Source organism: Podarcis muralis, chromosome 1 (genome assembly GCF_964188315.1).
Source record: "Podarcis muralis chromosome 1, rPodMur119.hap1.1, whole genome shotgun sequence".
Taxonomy (NCBI): Eukaryota; Metazoa; Chordata; class Lepidosauria; order Squamata; family Lacertidae; genus Podarcis; species Podarcis muralis.
This window is the reverse complement of record NC_135655.1, coordinates 34474788-34493381: the sequence shown is the minus strand read 5'-3', so window position 1 is coordinate 34493381 and position 18594 is coordinate 34474788. Positions and strand designations below refer to the sequence as shown.

Genomic DNA, 18594 nt, shown 5'->3' with positions numbered 1-18594 from the left:
CACAAAGCATAATTAAAAGCACCAATAAAACAATAGTAGATACTGGCTGGTTAAAAAGAGAAAATCATATTGTGGATGCCATTCTAAACAGTACAGTTTTCAGAAGGTGTCTGAAAGAAGGCAAGGATGGTTCCTGCAGAATCTCTGCAGCTAGGGGTTCCACAAGCCAGGGCCTGCTACACTAAAGGCTTGGTCCCTACTGCAGGCCAGCCGAACCTCAGGGGCGCGGGGAACCACCAGAAGTGCCCCATCAGCGGTTTATCAGCTATCAAAGTGGAGTATAAGCGATCAGATGATCCTTGAAATGCATGCAGCAGCATGTCAGGGACTGACTGGATGGCCAGGAGTGGTTGGAGATTCCAGCCAGACAGGGAAGCCCCAGAGGAGGAAGGCTCAGAGCCAGGGGAGTGGCAGTGAGATGCTGAAGAGGCAACAGGCGAGAGAGAGAGAGAAGAGCCAGAGGCAGGAAGCAATTCAGACTCTGGACATGATGTGAGGAAGGAGGGGCCAGAGGCGGCAGAAGCATCCAGTATATCTGAAGGAGTGTCTCCACCCCCATCATTCAACCCAAACAATGAGGTCCAACGCTGAGGGCCTTCTGGCAGTTCCTTCACTGCGAGAAGCGAAGTTACAGGGAACCAGGCAGAGGGCCTTCTCGGTAGTGGCACCCGCCCTGTGGAACGCCCTCCCACCAAAGAAAAAAAACAACTATCTGACATTTAGAAGACATCTGAAGGCAGCCCTGTTTAAATGTATTTTTAATCTTTGTTGAAAGCCACCCAGAGTGGCTGGGGAAACCCAGCCAGATGGGAGGGGTATAAATTAATTATTATTATTATTATTATTATTATTATTATTATTATTATTATTGGAGCTTGCCTTTCCTACTGTAATAAGCTCACGTCCCGTCCCGTCCCCTTGTTTCCAAGGTCATGTAGCCCAGTACTGTCTGCTGCAAGGATGGCGAACTTGTGGCCTTCCATATGTTGTTGGACTACAACTCCCATCATCCTTGACCATTGGCCATGGTGGGCGGGGCAGGTAGGAGTTGGAGTCCAACAGCAACAGGAAGGGGACAGGTTTCCCATCCCAGGTCTACAGGCAGTGGCTCTCCAGAGTCTTTTCCATCTGTTCTTTTAAACTGATCCCTTTAACTGGGGATTCTAGGGGTTGAAGCTGAGATCTTCTGCATACAAAGCAGGTGATCTGTGACTGAGCAGGGTAACTTCCTGCTGGTTTGTACCCGGTATTGCTACAGCTTCAGCGAAAGAAAAACTCTGAGGCTGTTTGATTAATATTCAGTTAAAGTAACATTTTAAAAATAACTTCTATGCTAGTCGCTCTTAATATGAATCATCTAAGCCACAACAAGAATGCCAAAGAAAGGTTCTTAATCTTTTTTACAGGCACAGGTTTCAGACCATCCCTAAGATGACACCTTAATAACCTGACATTAGACATATCAGTTCATACTTGAAAAGCGGAGAAATGCAGCAAACAGATATCCAAGTGTAAATCAGTTCATCTTGAATCCTTCCGCAAATGGTCTGCTCTGGAGGTCATATCAAAGAGATCCTTCTTCCAGCTTAAATCGGTCTATTCTAAATTGATCTCAGCCCAGTCTCATTTAATGCATTAATGTCTAGTTTTTTAAGAATATGATACACAGTGTAGAGAAATCCTACATACTCCAGTCAGACTAGTTCAGAGGACTGCAGCCATAGTCACCATCATATTTGTTGTATTTCATATCAAAAGAGCTCTTGAGAAATTCTCTTGAAATGAACATTCTAATTTCTTATTATACCACTGCTCTGTATTCACTCTGAAGACAGCTGCATAGTATTCTAAACCGTGAGTTGTAAACATTGATCTTTTTGTTATGTAGGCTTATATTAAATTGAGATACCTTTTTTCTTATTTGTTCCTACAATTGGGTTCCTGGTGTCAGTTTGTATTTGGCTGCTTGAGCATATTTTAAAGTGTTGCTCCGTCTTGTGATGTTCTTGCCAAGAGCTTTCTTCAAGCAGCCTACGCTATAAGAGTTCTTGCGCCAACTACATTTTTAAAAAACACACACCTAAAAACCATTTTTTTCATGCCTTTTCCAGGTTCAGGTTGCACAGTGTTCACTTTAATTTTATTATATTTCTTAACCCTTCTTAAAGAACTGGTGGTCTGGAAATGCTCATTTGCTTTGGAACCTGAAAAAATAAATAAATTTATTGCCAACAGATTTGTTATTCAGATTGTCAAATAGAAAAGGTGTTCTATGGTATTTTAAAATAAAAAATGGCATGTGAGATTACCAACAAACACTGAAAGGAGAGTTTTAAGAGATCTGATTTGATTTGCTGCTGTGATGGTGAAGAAGAATTATTACTCTGGTCTCAGATATAGTGAGTGATATAATAAACAAAATGGTGTGAGTTATGATTCCATGGCAATACCTATCCTATTAGGTTGTCATAAATCCAGGTTTTGCTATGTGTGTTCAATTTCTGTAACACAAATTCTGTATCATTGTTTATTTTCAGAAAGTGAGGTTGTTTTGTTTTGTTTGTTGTAAATTTGATTGATAGGAAATAGGAAAGAAAGCACACATTTCAAAATGGATTAATTGTATAGCTAGTAGACGCCATTCTTCAAAGGTAAATTGAGAGCTGGTACTTATAAAAGGAGAATTAAAGCTTGAACCTGCAACCCAATCTTCAATATACTGGCCTGTCCCATGATTAGGTTCATTCAGTTGAAAAATGATAGTCCGTACAGATAAACAATCCTGTTGCAATATCACACTATAAATTCAAGATCCTGTGTGGTGTATTGAATATTGTACAGAATATGAAATGGGCACCTCCTTCTTCACCATAAAAGAAAAGAAAAAGGCATTCAGCTAGGCTTGGGCAAGTCATGTAGCCTAAGCATCTCTCATAAGCTAGCCTACCTTACAGGGTTATTGTGAAGATGACATATGATAGCCACATGCATGGTTCCAGGAACTCTATAGACACAGGTTGTAATACATGTGGGATAAATACTACTGTTAAGTGTGATAACTGCTGCTGCTGCTGCTACTACTACTACTACTAATCAAAGAACACTACCCTATAGGCATATAAGCTGATTATTAGTGTTTGCAAAACCCCATGCACAGTGCCTCACACCCTGGCAATCAGCTGATCATTTGTCCTTTGAAAGCTGTGCCCATGTGGGCAAAATCAGGTCCCATGATGTCACTGTGGGTGGCCTCACCGGCCTGTCCAGCTTGGCCCACAGATGGTGGGGAAAATCAGGATCAGGCCTGCTGGCTGGATCCAGTTTCCCACTCCTGGTGAATGGGGAATATATAAAATAACTTAATTTGTAAGTACAGTAATTCCACTTGGAACCATGAAGAAGTCCTGTCTGCCAAGATACGAAGGAAGCAGTCTTTTAGATAGGTGCTTGTATTAGAATTCTTCAAGTTTCGGCCCTTTTAGAAGCCTCTGGATATTGTATCTAGGGGGCATGCTGTTAAATTCATGTTCACTGAGAAAAATTATCTATTGCTCTGGTATCTGCATGTGTAAGGGAAGTCTAGGGCCTCAGGACAGACTATTTCAAAGTAAATGAACTGCAGGCAGAGAAGAGCAATGTGGACCAGGATGTGTACATAGGGTAGTGATGCTTGGTGTACAAATAGGAGCATTCTGAGTACACAAGTGTCCCTATTTTCCTCTGTGAGAAGTTGGGGAGTATGAGCTACTTGTCACCAACAGATTAAGACAGAGCATATGGCAGGGGAAAAGATATATATTTGTCCAAGAAATTGTGCTTGCTAGGATCCCCACATACATCATAAACTGTGTTTACATCCACATTCAACACCTTTCTCATTCAGTTTCTCATCCGACAAAATAAAATAAACTACAGTTTCCTCAATATGTTAGCACCAGGTGAAGATAATTGAAATTTCTTTCTAACTAGAGAATGAAGTATTTCAGCACAAAAATGTGTAATACACATTTTAGTTCTGCGTGACATTATGCAGATGTTCCGTCATCTGTATAGTTACCATACATCTGCATGCATACATATATAGATTTGATTTAGCACTCTGATCAGTAAAATAAAACCTCCTGGATATGTTCAGCATTGCTTTTCAATCTTCAGCGTCTGAAGCGGTGAAGTTGCCAGATCAGAACATTTATGTATCTAGCCCAGTATTGCCAGCTCAGGCAGACAGCCGCTGTCCAGGGATCCAGGCAGAGCTATTTCCTGTCACCTCCTGACATCCCTTTAACTGGAGATTCCAGGGATTGAGCTTGGACCCTTCTGCATGAAAGCATGCACTCTGTCACTGAGCTATGGGCACATGGGAAGCTGCCTTATACTGAGCCAGATCATTGGTCCATCTTGCTCAGTATTGTCTACACTGATTGGTAGCAACTCTCCAGGTTTTCAGGTTGGGGTCTCTCAATTACTGGAGATGCCAGGAATTGAATCTGGGACCTTCTCTGCCATTGAACCTAAAGCTTTTCCCCAAGCTATGGTCCTTCTCATAAAGGTAGTGCCCCCCCCCCCCCGTTTCCCCTCCAAAAGGGCAGGCTATCTACTGGGGGAAATTTGCCAGCAACTGCACAATAAACAGAGCACTCCATCTTTGGTTGGCTATCAGGGAAGGCACAGTGTTGGCTGACTGAAGAACCAATTTGGGAAATAGGCCATGGATCTTGTATTGCGGAATCAACAGAACTGGTTTCAGACTGTGCAGCATGGTTATGTTTCCATTGCCTCTTTCTGTCTTAGGACAATCAGGTAACATGCAGTTCAAGTTTGCCATTCCTCTTTGAAGTTTCTGATCCGATACTGTGCAGCAAAATCTAATTCAGACACCACTGAAGAAGACCAGGCAGGGTGGAAGACAGATGATATGGATATAACTGTGATGGAAACAAATTTAAGGGACTGGAATAAGATCTAGTTTATTTGGTATGAATGAACTGACATTAGAGTCAAAGACCATCTCAGGTGTAAGCAGCTCCAGCTGAATGTGGATCTGAGTGGTCCTCAAATCAGAACCTACAAAGAAAGCACTACATTATCTGGATTCTGTTTTAAACTGTTTCCACTTGTTCTGAAAATTAATGGAATTGGCTTGGCAATGTGTGTATTTCATCAGGTTTGGGGTGCAATTCTGAGGAAGCTAAGGCTAAACTAGAAATGCTTTGGAGACTGACAGTCAACCTTCCTAACGTCCTTCCCTGTGGTTAAAAGCAGCCAGGGAGGAGGGGACATATTGCCCCCAGATGGGGCACTAAGTAAGGAGGGCTTAATCATGTCTACCTTTGGAAATCCCCCTCAATCTGCTATTAGCTGGAGAGAGTAGGAAAAGACAAGAACAATTTGTGGCAGCTTTTACTAAAAAGAAAAAAGATATTGGGAGTTGCAGTAATGGATCTCCCATGTCACATCCAGTTTTGCCCTATGATACAATGACTCCAACAGAACTCAACGGAATCAAAGGACTCATTGGTGTAATTTAGTTCCACCGAGGCCCTTGGGGTTGAGACATGCTGGATTACGCACTAGATTTCTTTCTTGTGGAATCTGCTAGAGGAGGGCTTTCGACACTGAATAAATAAGCACTTGTTCAAAATCAAATCTGTTTGATATTAAGCAATAAGTTACAAAACACTGTTTCGAGCATATATGCAGAAGATAAGTAGGCTTTAAATATGGCATATCTTAGTGTTTTGCCCTTGGTGTTAACGCCAACTTCAAACACATAGTAACTCTTCATATAACAATAGTTTGCATCTTGTGTTTACTACAAGATTATTTATCATGTTATTTCTAGTTAACTATTAAAAAGCAGTATATTTCCAAGCATTTACAGATTTGTATTTCCCCCCAAGAAAGCTGAATTATGATCAAATAAGACAGATAATGATAAATAAGCATATAAGTAAGCCTAGCTTGAAGGAGCAAAGTATACTATTAATGTCCCTCCTGTGAAGTTAAATCCTATTTCTTTTAGCTATTTCTTCATTAGTTAATGAGGTCTCACCAAAATGGGTTTTTTAAATGGTATTCTTGCATCCTTGCCTCTAGAAATATCTTAAAATATTCACACAGAACTTCGTCTTCTGAAGGTACACTATATATGAATTTAGGCAATAATTACCTCAGTTGCGGGGTGTCATAAACCCACAACATCCAGATAGTCATCAGTACATATATAGCTCACAATTTTCAGGCAGTTTTTAAAATGGAGAATTGTAGAAAAATAGTAGTTTATATCTGGTCCTCATTGCTTGAATTATTTTTGACACTCTGTGTAGTTGATCGCTTAAGAACTTGCTAATGGAAAATGGAGCTTTCCAGCTCCTAGTCAACATTAATAACCTGCACAGATTAGTAGTAACTAACTTCTCTTGGCTCTTGCTGTGCCTTGGTAAAAATTATCAGTGGAGGAAGTGTCCATCTTCTGAAAAATCCCTATTGTAGTTGTCACTGACAGCTTCCGTGTTATCATCTCATCATAAAGGTCCTTGATTGGATGAACCACAAAGATTAAACTCTTCCTCAGACCGGGGGGGGGGGAGGGAGAGAGAAACACAGTCTCTCCAGTTAAATGCAACGGTGTTCTCTGAGGATGAAAGAGGTATTTTAAATACAGATGATTCCTTACAATTTAACAAGGTAAAATGGCTAGTTTCTTATGCCTATGCAAACAGGACACAGCTTAAGTCCTTCCATACATTCAAGGGGAAGCTGAATTAGAAATGATGTGGCTATTTTCCTCTCTCACTTCAAAACAGTGTAGATTTTGAGAGTTGTAAATCATAGACAAAAAGGGTTTCTGGCTAAAAAATGCTGACACCTGGGCTGGGGCAGGGAGCAGAACCCAGTGGGAACTAGCAAGTCAGGGCATGGGAGTTCAACAGTTTAAATAAAGGCCATTGGGCAGGGCTCGTGTCAGTTGTGTCATGTTTTTGTTCACCTAAGGCAGGTGTGGAGAACCTTCAGCTCTTCAGATGTGGTTGAACTACAGCTCCCATCACCCCTAGCCATTGGCCATGCTTGCAATGGAGCCGACTTATAAAAAATCAGAAACTAAATCAATTGCATCAAACAACAAATTCCCTCCATTAAACAAAGAGAATGAAATGGCAATGAATGACTCTTATTCATGTACCAGATATTTCTATTTCTTGCACAGTACCTGGGTTGCCCCAGCAAGGTGTTGGTTGTCAACAGACTGATCTGTTGCTGTCTCATGTATCCTGTATCAGAAATGCACAAAGATATTTAAGAATGCAAAGCAGCATCTCTGTGATATATATTGCTGGCAATTTATTTAATTATTGGTCCGTAAATTTTTCCGAATTGCGGCTATGCATGTTTTATAATTTAATCCCCAAATGTTTTAAAATCAGTGTTCCATTTCTTCCATCATCACTTCAAGCACCAATCTTTTTCTTACTTGCCTTCATGTTCCGGTTTGTTCTCTCTCTCTCTCTCTCTCTCTCTCTCTCTCTTGCAAACAAATAAATAAATAAGCGGACAGATAAAAAGATCAATAACCCGAGGCAGCTTGCATATTAGATTTGATAAATGTGAAGCATTTAGATATTATGTTCTTCTTCTTCTCTTCTTTCCTAGCATGAGGACATTCAGGACATGTTGACAGCCAATATTAATAAGCTTAAGACTAATACTGGCGGTGGCTAAATACAATTCTGGCAGAGTTAAGTGCTCTTTACAATAATAGCGCTGTCCTTTAAAAGGATTGCTTTCACATTTGTATCATGCATTTACTGAGATTTCCTTTTGCTGTTTGTTGTTTTGCAGGTGATTCATATAACAGGAAGGTTGCGCCTGAGAGTGTCGCTGTCCCATGGGCGGACAGTCCCTAGCCAAATCATGGGGCTTGTAGTTGTTGCTCATGCTTTGCCCCCTCCTACGATCAATGAAGTCAGAATCGACTGCCACATGTTTGTTACTCGAGTAAACATGGACCTCAATATCATTTACTGTGAAAATAGGTACAGCATTTTGGCTTTTGGTTTTGTTTTGTTTTTCCAGTGTTGCGCATCTAAACATCCCTGTTCTTCTACCACAATACACATTCTGGAGGAGGGTACTGATTTCCTGTGAGGATAATGATGCCAGCTGTACAGCTATGTAGAAAAAAAAACAAAACCCACCAAGTATCTTCTTTCAATCAGACAAGGGAGAACCTCATTTTGAGATTTGGAAAACTGAGTGGGAGATTGATTGACTGATGGTTGCCTAGAGAGTTAACGGAGGGAGGGATGCCGGAATTTAAATGTTGCTTTTCTTACTGCAAACTACTGTGGTAACCTCTGGATCAGCAGTTCGCACAGTGGAATACTGGTGCCCTTGGGAGTACATCAGTGAGTGCCTGAGTAAAATCATAACAGAATCTACCCTTTCCCACCCCATCTGCAGCAGCTATTCACACAACACACAGGCAGATAGGCATATTTTCCCAAGGGCAGGCAGTCATTCAAGTTTTTCTTAATTTTCTCTCAAGCCATATCCTATATTGGATCATTCTCAAATGGTTTTTCTCATCAATGAGGTAGAACACCATTTGTAAAGTTTGCAGCTGCACATCCTTTCTGGTTTTTTCGCAAGTACCGTTCGTTCAAGACACTTTTGGTACTGGCGATACAATGCTGAACTATGGTCCAGTAAAGGTAAAGGTAAAGGTACCCCTGCCCGTACGGGCCAGTCTTGCCAGACTCTAGGGTTGTGCGCTCATCTCACTCTATAGGCCGGGAGCCAGCGCTGTCCGCAGACACTTCCGGGTCACATGGCCAGCGTGACGAAGCTGCCCTGGCGAGCCGGCACCAGAGCAGCACACGGAAATGCCGTTTACCTTCCCGCTAGAAAGCGGTCCCTATTTATCTACTTGCACCCGGGGGTGCTTTCGAACTGCTAGGTTGGCAGGCACTGGGACCGAGCAGCGGGAGCGCACCCCTCCGCGGGGATTCGAACCACCGACCATGCGATCGGCAAGTCCTAGGCGCTGAGGTTTTACCCACAGCGCCACCCGCGTCCCAATGGTCCAGTATATACAGTTTAAGTTGTCTTTAATCCATTACAAAACATCAACCAGGTAGCTCTCTTTGCAGTGGGGCTTTACTTTAAAACACTGAAGTGCATGAGATATCACTTTTAGTCAGAACAGCTGCACCTTCTGTTGCTTGGCTGGACTTTCAAGAAATAGGCCCAGTAGGTCAGCGGAGGCACCTGTGCATGATCGTGTCATGGAAAAAAGTAATATTACAGTTGAACAGCGGGGATGTTTGCAAAGAAGCCATGGGAAAGGTGATAGTTAAGTTGGTGGTACAGGAATAGCAAGCATACATGAATTGTAGAAACGAGAAGGTAAAAACATGTTTTTCCCTGGTTTGGGCAATAGATTAGGGCTGGCTTATATGTCAAGCTACCAGGCTTATTTCTCTCCTACCACTGTGTGAGATACATGGGTCTTTTCCATAGTGAAATCCACGAGTTCTGGAGCTGATAAACAGTTTAGAAATCTCAACATGGGTGATGTATGCATCACCTTTCCCTACTTCTTTGTAAGTAGAGGTACACACGTAAAGATATTTGGAGCACAGAGAGATAAGCCCTGTTCTCATCCGTCAACACTGAATGCTTGCGAATGGCAGTGGGTGGCAAAAGCAGGATTACAGCAGCATAGTCCCTGATCTACATGCATTCAATGGGTTGCTGTAACTTTGTATACAAAGTCTATATGTTTGTCCACAAAATAGGGGATCCCTGATTTTTATGGGGTTCCTGAGCATATATATACAATTTGTATGTGTCTGTAGCTGTAGTCATGGCAAAGCCTGCAGCAGGATTCTGTTCCCTCCTCATGCAAAACATGGTCAATGAAGTTAGGTGGCTGTATGAACACAGCTGTATTCTTTCAGTCCTACAACTAATCAGAGTTTCATGTTGACTTGAAAGACCTAGTACAGAAATTCGCACATGAATTTTATGCACATGCTACTGCACCTATCACACATCAGAAGGAAAAAAAGAATCTTGGAGATTACAATATACTGTGCTCAAGCCAGATGACGAGTCAGTAGTATGCATTGTGTAGAATGAAATTGCATTGCCAGATGCTCTGTATGTAATGAATAGCTGACAGTGTTTCGTATCAGATTTTGTTCATGTTGGTACAGTGACATGTTAAAGTGCCCTAGAGTACAGAATTAATATTTCCCAAATATTAATAACAATGCAATAATATAATGGTTTGTGCCTTTCATTTCCCCACTAGCAAAATGCCAATCAGTTTGGCAGGTGTGTTGGAGAGAAGTCCCATGCATTACAGCTTCCCTTGCAGGAATACTTCCCTCCTGTGGTCTCAGTGGAGGCCATGTCCCAGTATCAAGGTTGGGAATATTTTTGTCCCCACCATGATGCTGCCTCCAAATTCAGCATACTTACTTTTCTCTCATACAATTGGATGACTATTAGTCGCTAGGCGAGGAAATAGATGTATGTATGTTAGAAGCACAGGAATCAACTGGCCTTACCTAATGACCTCAGGTTCTGAAGAGAGCAGACTTGGACCCTAACAGTATCTAGTGATGGCAGCCATTTATTTTGTCCCATGGAACACAATGGTACCAATGACATAGAAATCTACCATATACCAGCTCAGGTTATTTTTCCCTCTAGTAGCCCAGTATTGTTGCTCTGACTGGCAATGAGGTCTCGGTCACAGACTCCAAGGTCTCGGATCACAGGCTTCCATCACCTGTTAACCTGATTTAACTAGGGACTAGCAACATGAAAACACGTGCTCTAACACTGAGTACACAGTGGCCCTGCCCCTTCATCTACAAATTTCTGTCCTGGCTTCCATTTCTTCGTCACGCTAGAATGATTTCCTTAATTTTTGGAGTATCTGCTCTTAAGTTTTTTATTTTGGTGACTTTCATTTACAAGAACACCACATGAAAGCTGAGCACTGAAACTTGGCAGTTTTCAAGAAAGCAATTTGCTTCTTGTAACTGGCTTGCCCACATTTGCTCCTGCTCTTGGGCTTCCCATAGGCATCAGGTTGGCCACTGTGAAACAAGATGCTGAACTAGAGGGGACATTGGCCTGATCCAGCCAGGCTCTTCTCATATTCTTTTGGAGAGGAATGTCCCTACCTCCTGTCCCAGCCATACTAAACCTGCAGTCTGTCATGAATGGGATTTGGGCGGGGGGAGGCTGTCCAGCTTCTCCTGGTCCACATCAATTTTATGAGACTTATATTCTACCCCTTCCCATCCTGCAAAACCTGACAATTGACTGGAGACAATTTGGTCTCCATCAATCTACACAAAAGTATGTGTTATCCCCTCTGGTGGGGGAGAATAGAGGAAGCAGAGTATCGTGGTTTCTTCTGCTTCCAGATGATGTAGGCAGCAGTCGTGTGTACACACACACACACACACACACACACACACACACACACACCACCTTTCACTTTAGTAAGTGATTTTTGCCAGATAGTGAGAACCTGCCAGGTAGTTCCCTAATTCACTGCAATATTTTTATCACACCTAGTTCTTACTGTCTCTCAGAGTGACTATAGGGAGTAACACTCTGCTGGTTATCTCTGCACTCTAAATGTGTGAACCCTGCTTGTACTTCGATAGCTCTATCTCTAAACTAGTCTTAAACCTCTGCCATAGGGGAGCAGCCCTGCAAAATGTACCCTTGGGATCTTCATGGCTAAATGTTTCTAAAAGAGGCATTTGTGGGTGGCAGAATTTAAAGCATAAAAATGAATTATGTCTTCTAAATGAGGGTGTGTGTGTGTGTAGAACCTATTTCAAATGTTTGCAGACGAGGCTGATTCACCCAACATGATTTTCAATTTTGAGGATTTCCCCCCTCCCTTCCACTGAAGCCTGAGGACATTGACATCTGGACAATCAATGACAGAGACATACACATACAGAGAGAGGCTGAGCAGAGCATAGAGCAGAAAGAGGTACTGAAAGGATTTAAAAGTTTCTGTGTGGAGTAAACCACAAAGTCCCAGTTGAAAGAGCCAGGAGTGAAAGCGTTGCTCCCAGCTGAATAAGACTAGAAAAGAGAACACCCCCAGGCATCTGTATGTCTCAGCATTTAAATTATATCGCTTGAAATGTCAGTTTTGGACTTTGTGCCAGGAAACAGTTGAAGAGGCTTCCCCCCCCCCCCCATGAATATACCCAATAGAAGACCAATCTGTTGAAATGAAAGGTATCTCTAATCATTTAGCATAAGCATAGCATGTTCTCATTTTATTATGTAACCTTGAAATATCTTGCTCTTTTAATGAGGAGCTTTGTATTTTAAGGAATTATATTATCTTAGTGGCTGTTGTATGACATGAGTGGACCCACCAAAGATTTGCTTTGCATTTAATTTAACTGGCTGGTATCTGCAGCTTTCCTTTAAAAGAGACAAACGGAAAATATCACAATCTTAGTTTGTGCCTCATCTGTGCATAGAAAGCAGCAATGTCATGGGTGTCCTGCAGTGATGAAAAACATTTATTCAGATGCCCATTTTGTAGGAACCAATCTTAGAATTTCTTGTGTCCGCAGATAAGAGCATGGGCTAGGGACATAGCAATGTCTGTGCTAACACAGCAGGGTAATGTGCGACTGGAATTTCAAGAATGTATTGGCAAGCAGATACACACATGCTGTTTTTGGGGTGTGAATATAACATGATGCATTGTTCTTATATTATTATTGACTTACTTATTGCTCAACTTATAGGCTCTATTTTCTTCCTTCATAGGATTAGTGATTACATGGACCTGACCCCTGTAGATATCGTAGGGAAGAGATGTTACCACTTCATTCATGCTGAAGATGTGGAAGGGATCAGGCACAGTCACTTAGACTGTAAGTACTTCAAGGCATGTCAAAATGAACTGGCCTTACAACTGCTCTTGAACTATTCCTTGCATATTGTACATTTCTTTGTGGGAGTGGTTCTGTTGTAAAATGCTCCCCTCCCCTCCATCATTTATGATTGCCAATGAGGGTTTGCAGTGAAACCCTATGTGTCTATTCAGAAGTAAACCCCATTGAATTTGACAGAACTTACCCCCACCTGAATAAGCGTAGGATTGCAACCTCGGGAAGTATAAATCTTTTAATTGGTTGACAGCCCTAGTCCTTAGTTACCGTAGCTAACAGTTGATTGACCTGTTCCCCGTAAATTTATATATTCTGTCTAAAAAGCCATTTATACTAGTGACCATCACAACATCCTATGGGCTGCAGAAAAGAAAGAATAGTTTTAAAAGGCAGATGGTGCCATGAGGTCTGGAGATTGCTGAGAACAGTGATTTATGAGTGTTAATAAGTGTGGACGAGGCCTAGAAAGTGTTCCCCAAAGCATGCAAGGATCATTCCTTTCTGGTAAAACTTTTCTGGGGTGGCAGGACATGGTACAGCTCCTGTGGCGACTGGCTTTACGTTGCTTTGCAGTCGTGTAAGATGGACAGGTCCTTTATTTGAGAATGCTCGTGAGATAAGCTGACTAGTGATACGGCCCTTCATACCTCAGCTGCTATGCTACTAATGAGTTTGCTATTGCTTCATGTATCATTTTATGGGCACTGTGCATATTGTTGCATGCATAGTTATCAGAGACTCAGTTGAAATGTGATGCTGAGCACATAGGACATTGTGCTGGTACATTTTTATACAACCAGCATCAGAAGTATTTGGGCCTGTGGTGGGATGCATTTGCATTCCGCCCTCATCTTTGATAAGGGAGAGTAGGGGAAATGCTGTGCTTTTCCACTGGCAGAGCCCCCTGGCTGCAATTATTTAACATAGCTGGAATTAATGCTGAGGAACTACTCTGGAGTAAACTATTTAAAATTGGGGGCCTCTTTACCAACTCCATGCTAAATTCCTGTCAGATAAATCCCCTTGTAGCCTTGTTGTTGTTTTTTAAATAAATGTATTAGTATTCTGCATTCAGATAACCGTAAGAGGGACAAAGCTAATGAATATACATCCCATTGCTTTAATATATGAAAAAGGCACTTTAAGAGGCACTGTTCTAGCACAACAGTGTTGCCCTGTTCTGATTTAGCAAGTCCATTTGCAACTGGGGCGGGGGGGGGGGGAGAATGAATGGGTGTCACATAATGTAGAAGCATATGTCTCCTCAATTAATTGAAAAAATTAATGATGTTCACTGAACAGTAACATCAAGTACTTTCTGGCTGGGAACCCAGACAGGATGTAGAGGAGTCAAGACCTCCAGAGGATGTCATGAATATACTTCTGGATGAATATAGGACAATATACCAGGATTTTAAAAATGGATATATTGCTTGTAGGAACATTGTCACTAGCATTGCATGGCCACAGATATAATATGTTCTTTTCCATTTTGGAATCTTAATTGAGGTCTAAATTCATAAACCTGACTCTGACAAAAAGATACTTGTCACCCTTAGCTATTGCTTGGAGAACATCCTCCTATTTCTTCAGGACTTGATTTACAGCTATAAGAAACACAATTCTTTAGGAACAGCGAGCAAGGGCAGTTCATTTCCCATAAAGCAAAGGTCTCTGATGAATATGTTTGGTAGCATTCTCTCTGATATACTCCTATTCGGTTTTCAGTAACTGAAATAATCCAGATTTTTTTTTTAAAAAAACGCTGTTTCACTACCATTTTATTCACTGCTTCCTTTTTGCCAAGCGATCTTGCCCTTCAATTCAGAGAGAAGAGTTTTCTCCAAAACCAGTTACACATACGTACATGGCTGCTTTTGTGTACATTCATTTGAAGATTTCTATTGACACATTTAATATTACTTAGTGGTTCAGTCTCCCAGCTACAAATGAACTAAGCCTTTTAACTTGTACATATCAATTATATTTTTCTTGTTCTTTTAATAACCTTAAGCACATAAAAAAGCCCAGATAGAATGACTCGATAATTCTTGACAGTAAAAACACACTTCACAAGTTTTGCTATCATGCTGTGGAATAACTCTACAATGTCAAGTAGCACACAATTAGTAAAACTGTAGGGGGGAAAAAGGAGTGTTTTGATCCTGAGGAATTTTGATCCTAATCATATCGAAATTTCAATGCTCTTGTAGTGCTTAATATCTTCAATCATAAAAGAAATCAAACTGATTCCAATGTCAGCCTTTTGCATTTTGTGGCTGCTGTGAAATGCTAAAATATACAAATGAATGTCACTGTTGTACAAGTTTATGATAATCACTAAAGCAAAAGAGATTGATTTTAAATTAATGTGATAGTATGTCTTGGGTTTAGATGATTTTTGAGTGAGCTAACTTAGAAGTCAGACCAACAATGGAGAGAGAATTTATCTTGCAGCATAAGCATTGGCAAGAGTAGCTAACTGCGGTGACTGGTCAGCCGGAGTATCTACTGTGTAGACAGACACTGACCTTTTGATGCAAAATGTGATGTTATTGCAGTGAAATGAAAGGAAACACACACACACACACACACACACACACACACACACACACACACCACAGAATGGCACATCAGTGGACAAAAGATTCTCAAAACCCATGCCTGCACAATATCTTTTGTTGCCTGAAGTGGACCTAAATGGTGCCTCTTCCTACTAGGGATAACACTTAGTCTTGCTATTCAAACATGATGTGGCGCTGCTTAAAATTAGTGCTGTGCTGAAAATTTCTCCCACTTTTTCAACCCTTTTCACCAACTAATGAGAAAAGAAATTGCATGTGACAATTGTTAAAGGGTGGAGAATATTTTAGTGTAATTCCTATGGATGGGGTCCAGGATTTTTGTTAAACTTGCACTTTTTGAGGTGGCTGAAGGGTTTTTAATTTCTTACAATTCACCTCACCAGTGATCTGCGCCCTGTACTCTTCCATTTCCACACATTGATTAAAGTCCATGGGAGGAGAATGTGAGGTAACTCCTCTTAAGGGCCCTTTCCGTGGCAGGAAGTGCTGGCAGCCAGGGAGGCTGCAAAATGCTGGAGAAATGTTTACTAGAAAGAAATTCTTTCTCTCTCTCTCTCTCTCTCTCTCTCTCACACACACACACACAGAGAGAGAGAGAGAGAGAGAGAGAGAGAGAGAGAGAGAGAGAGACGTACTACCCTTGACCACCTTCCACCTTACAGTGATAAGGTAAGCGCAAAAACCCTCAACCCCAGAAATGCTAAAGAAATTAAAAAGTGACCTGAGAATAATGCAGAAAAACAGGGGAAGAAAACTTTTGAGAAGTTGAAGAACAGATTTCAGCATAGCACTGCTTGAGAAAAGAGTTATAGTTGAATGTAAACACCAAAATGTATTGCAGCAAAAGGGCATATTGTCAACCACACAATTCTTCTCCTTCATTGAACACTACATTGAACTAAGAGAACTCCGGGAAGCTTGTCTCCTGGTTTCTGCTCAATTTAACTTAAAGTCCATCTGATCTCTTTGGAGTCTGCTTACGCAGAATGGTTTGAGGGGAAAAGAAATGGAAGGATGCCTGGAGCCAATGGCTCAAACAAAAAAGGGGGGGGGGAGGTTATCACTTTGACTCTGTCCACTTGGCAAAGCCTCAAATATTTCTCTGATACTGTTCTGTCCCTTACCAGTCAGCAGCTCCTCTGTCCAGAATGCCAGGGTTATGAATGTTAGTGTTCAGCGCTGCCAAGTCTCCCCAGAGGGAGCAAGGCCCCCAATAGAACACTACTCTGCCAATTATCCTATGGATCCAGATGTCCTTGCCCTGGGACTGGAGCTCTTCACACCAGCTGCCCAGGTTCCTGGTCAGCTCTCAGGTCCTCCCTCATCTTCCTCAGGGCAACAGGATCAGATAAGACAAGCCAGGGAGGACCTCAGGGCTCCTGTCTTGTGGGTGGCACCACAAGTCGTTGGCCCCCTCTCCTGGGTCAGTTGCCTGGCCCCCTGCCTCTGTCACACTGCCTCAGAGCCTTGCTAGTCCCTGACATCTATTCCACCATTGTGCAAGCACTTATTAACTAGTGGTCATTTATTTCCCTTCTCCTTGCTGTTCTTTGGAGCCAGCCCATTTGTAAAAAAGGAAATAGCTCAACAGAGGTTTCGTAGGGAGTTATCATTCACAAGATACCCCGCACCAAACTTGCACTATTTCAGAAATTATTATAATAGTATCATTATTATTACATTTATATCCTACCTCGCCTTCAAGGAGCTCCAGGTAACATACATTGTTATGCCTGTCACCTTACAACAACCCTGTGAGGTAAGTTATACAGAGAAACAGTCACTGGCCCCAAGTCACCCAGTGAGGTTCATGCCTGAGAGGATTCAAACCCTGGTCTCCCAAGATCTTAGTCCAGTACTCTTAACCGCTACACCATACTGGCTCTCCATGGTGATGGAGAATGCTTCTCCGAGATTATCTCATCCCTAAGTAAGGCCACAATCACATTTATGAACAACTCCCGTAATGTAGATAAAACTGCATTCAGGGACCAGAAGGTATTGTATGTTTCCTACACATCTCTCCAGTCTGTTTTTTTTGGAGAAAGGAGATGATGTGTAGGTGGTCTCTCTGGATGCTGAGCTCATAATTCATTTAGGTATCAAGCATAACAGAAGTTTGCTAAATATTGTGTGGGCATGTTTTTTATTATAAAAAAATCAATTAGCAGTTGCCTACTATTCAAAAGATCTAGATCACTAATTATGAAATCTGTAGAAAAGATAAACATCAAAGGCTCCGTTGATTCTGGGAGCTGTTATATTAAAAAAATACTGTATCTGTTTCAAACAAATAAGGCACTTAATGTACTCTTTCTGTCTGTGATGCTATTTCCCCCATGGGTTTTGAAAATGACCTTCCTGTAAGCATCAAGGACTGTAACTTTTCAGATAGAGAAACTTGTTCTTGTTTTAAGTCAGTGCCAGGTATATCCCCCTATAGTGCACAGTTTTCAAAAGCAGAAGAAAAAGTAATCCAGAATTTTTCTTTAAAAAAAGAAGAAGAAGCACTACTCTGTTTCCAGAATGAAGTTACCCTGTCAGCTTGCCTTGGGCCTTAGGTGGAGAAGAGGAGATTAAAGAGTCAGTATTCCTTTTCATGTTTCATCTGCCAGTTTTGTGAATGTAAAAAGAGAACTGGTATTTACAGCTAGGTATCCAATTGTGATGCTTTTCCGCCTCCTGATAAATTAACAATATTTTCATAGCAGGACAAATTGAATATCAATGTTCCCTACGCTCATTGATAAGGTTATTTTTGCAGAAGGAATAAATAGCACAGATTCAGCCTCCAAATTTCCTCCACTATAATGGGGCTTTGTGAAGGCAGCGAGGATGTGAAGGCTTCACTGTAAGCTGATCTCATCATTTCCTATTTACTCTATACTTACCTGAATACACAATATACTGTAGCTTTTAAATGCATTTGTACCCTAGTGAAATGTCCTATTGTAAGCTGTTTCACTTTAAAAGACTGCTTTTGATATGAGATTTCTTCATCTCCTCTTCAAACTGAATTAAACTATTTCCTTCCTATAAAACACAACTCGCTCTTT

The 18594-nt window shown here is 41.4% G+C and overlaps 1 protein-coding gene across 13 annotated transcripts in view; it reads left to right on the top strand.

Annotated features, from left to right (window-relative positions):
- Positions 1 to 18594, top strand: part of NPAS3 (neuronal PAS domain protein 3) — a 625682-nt gene that overhangs the window by 591926 nt on the left and 15162 nt on the right. For all 13 annotated transcript variants that reach the window (XM_028720991.2, XM_028720989.2, XM_028720985.2 and 10 more), the window contains 2 exons: positions 7840 to 8033; positions 12829 to 12935. In XM_028720991.2, coding sequence (XP_028576824.1) covers positions 7840 to 8033; positions 12829 to 12935 — 301 coding nt within the window. The remainder of the gene's footprint in view (positions 1 to 7839; positions 8034 to 12828; positions 12936 to 18594) is intronic.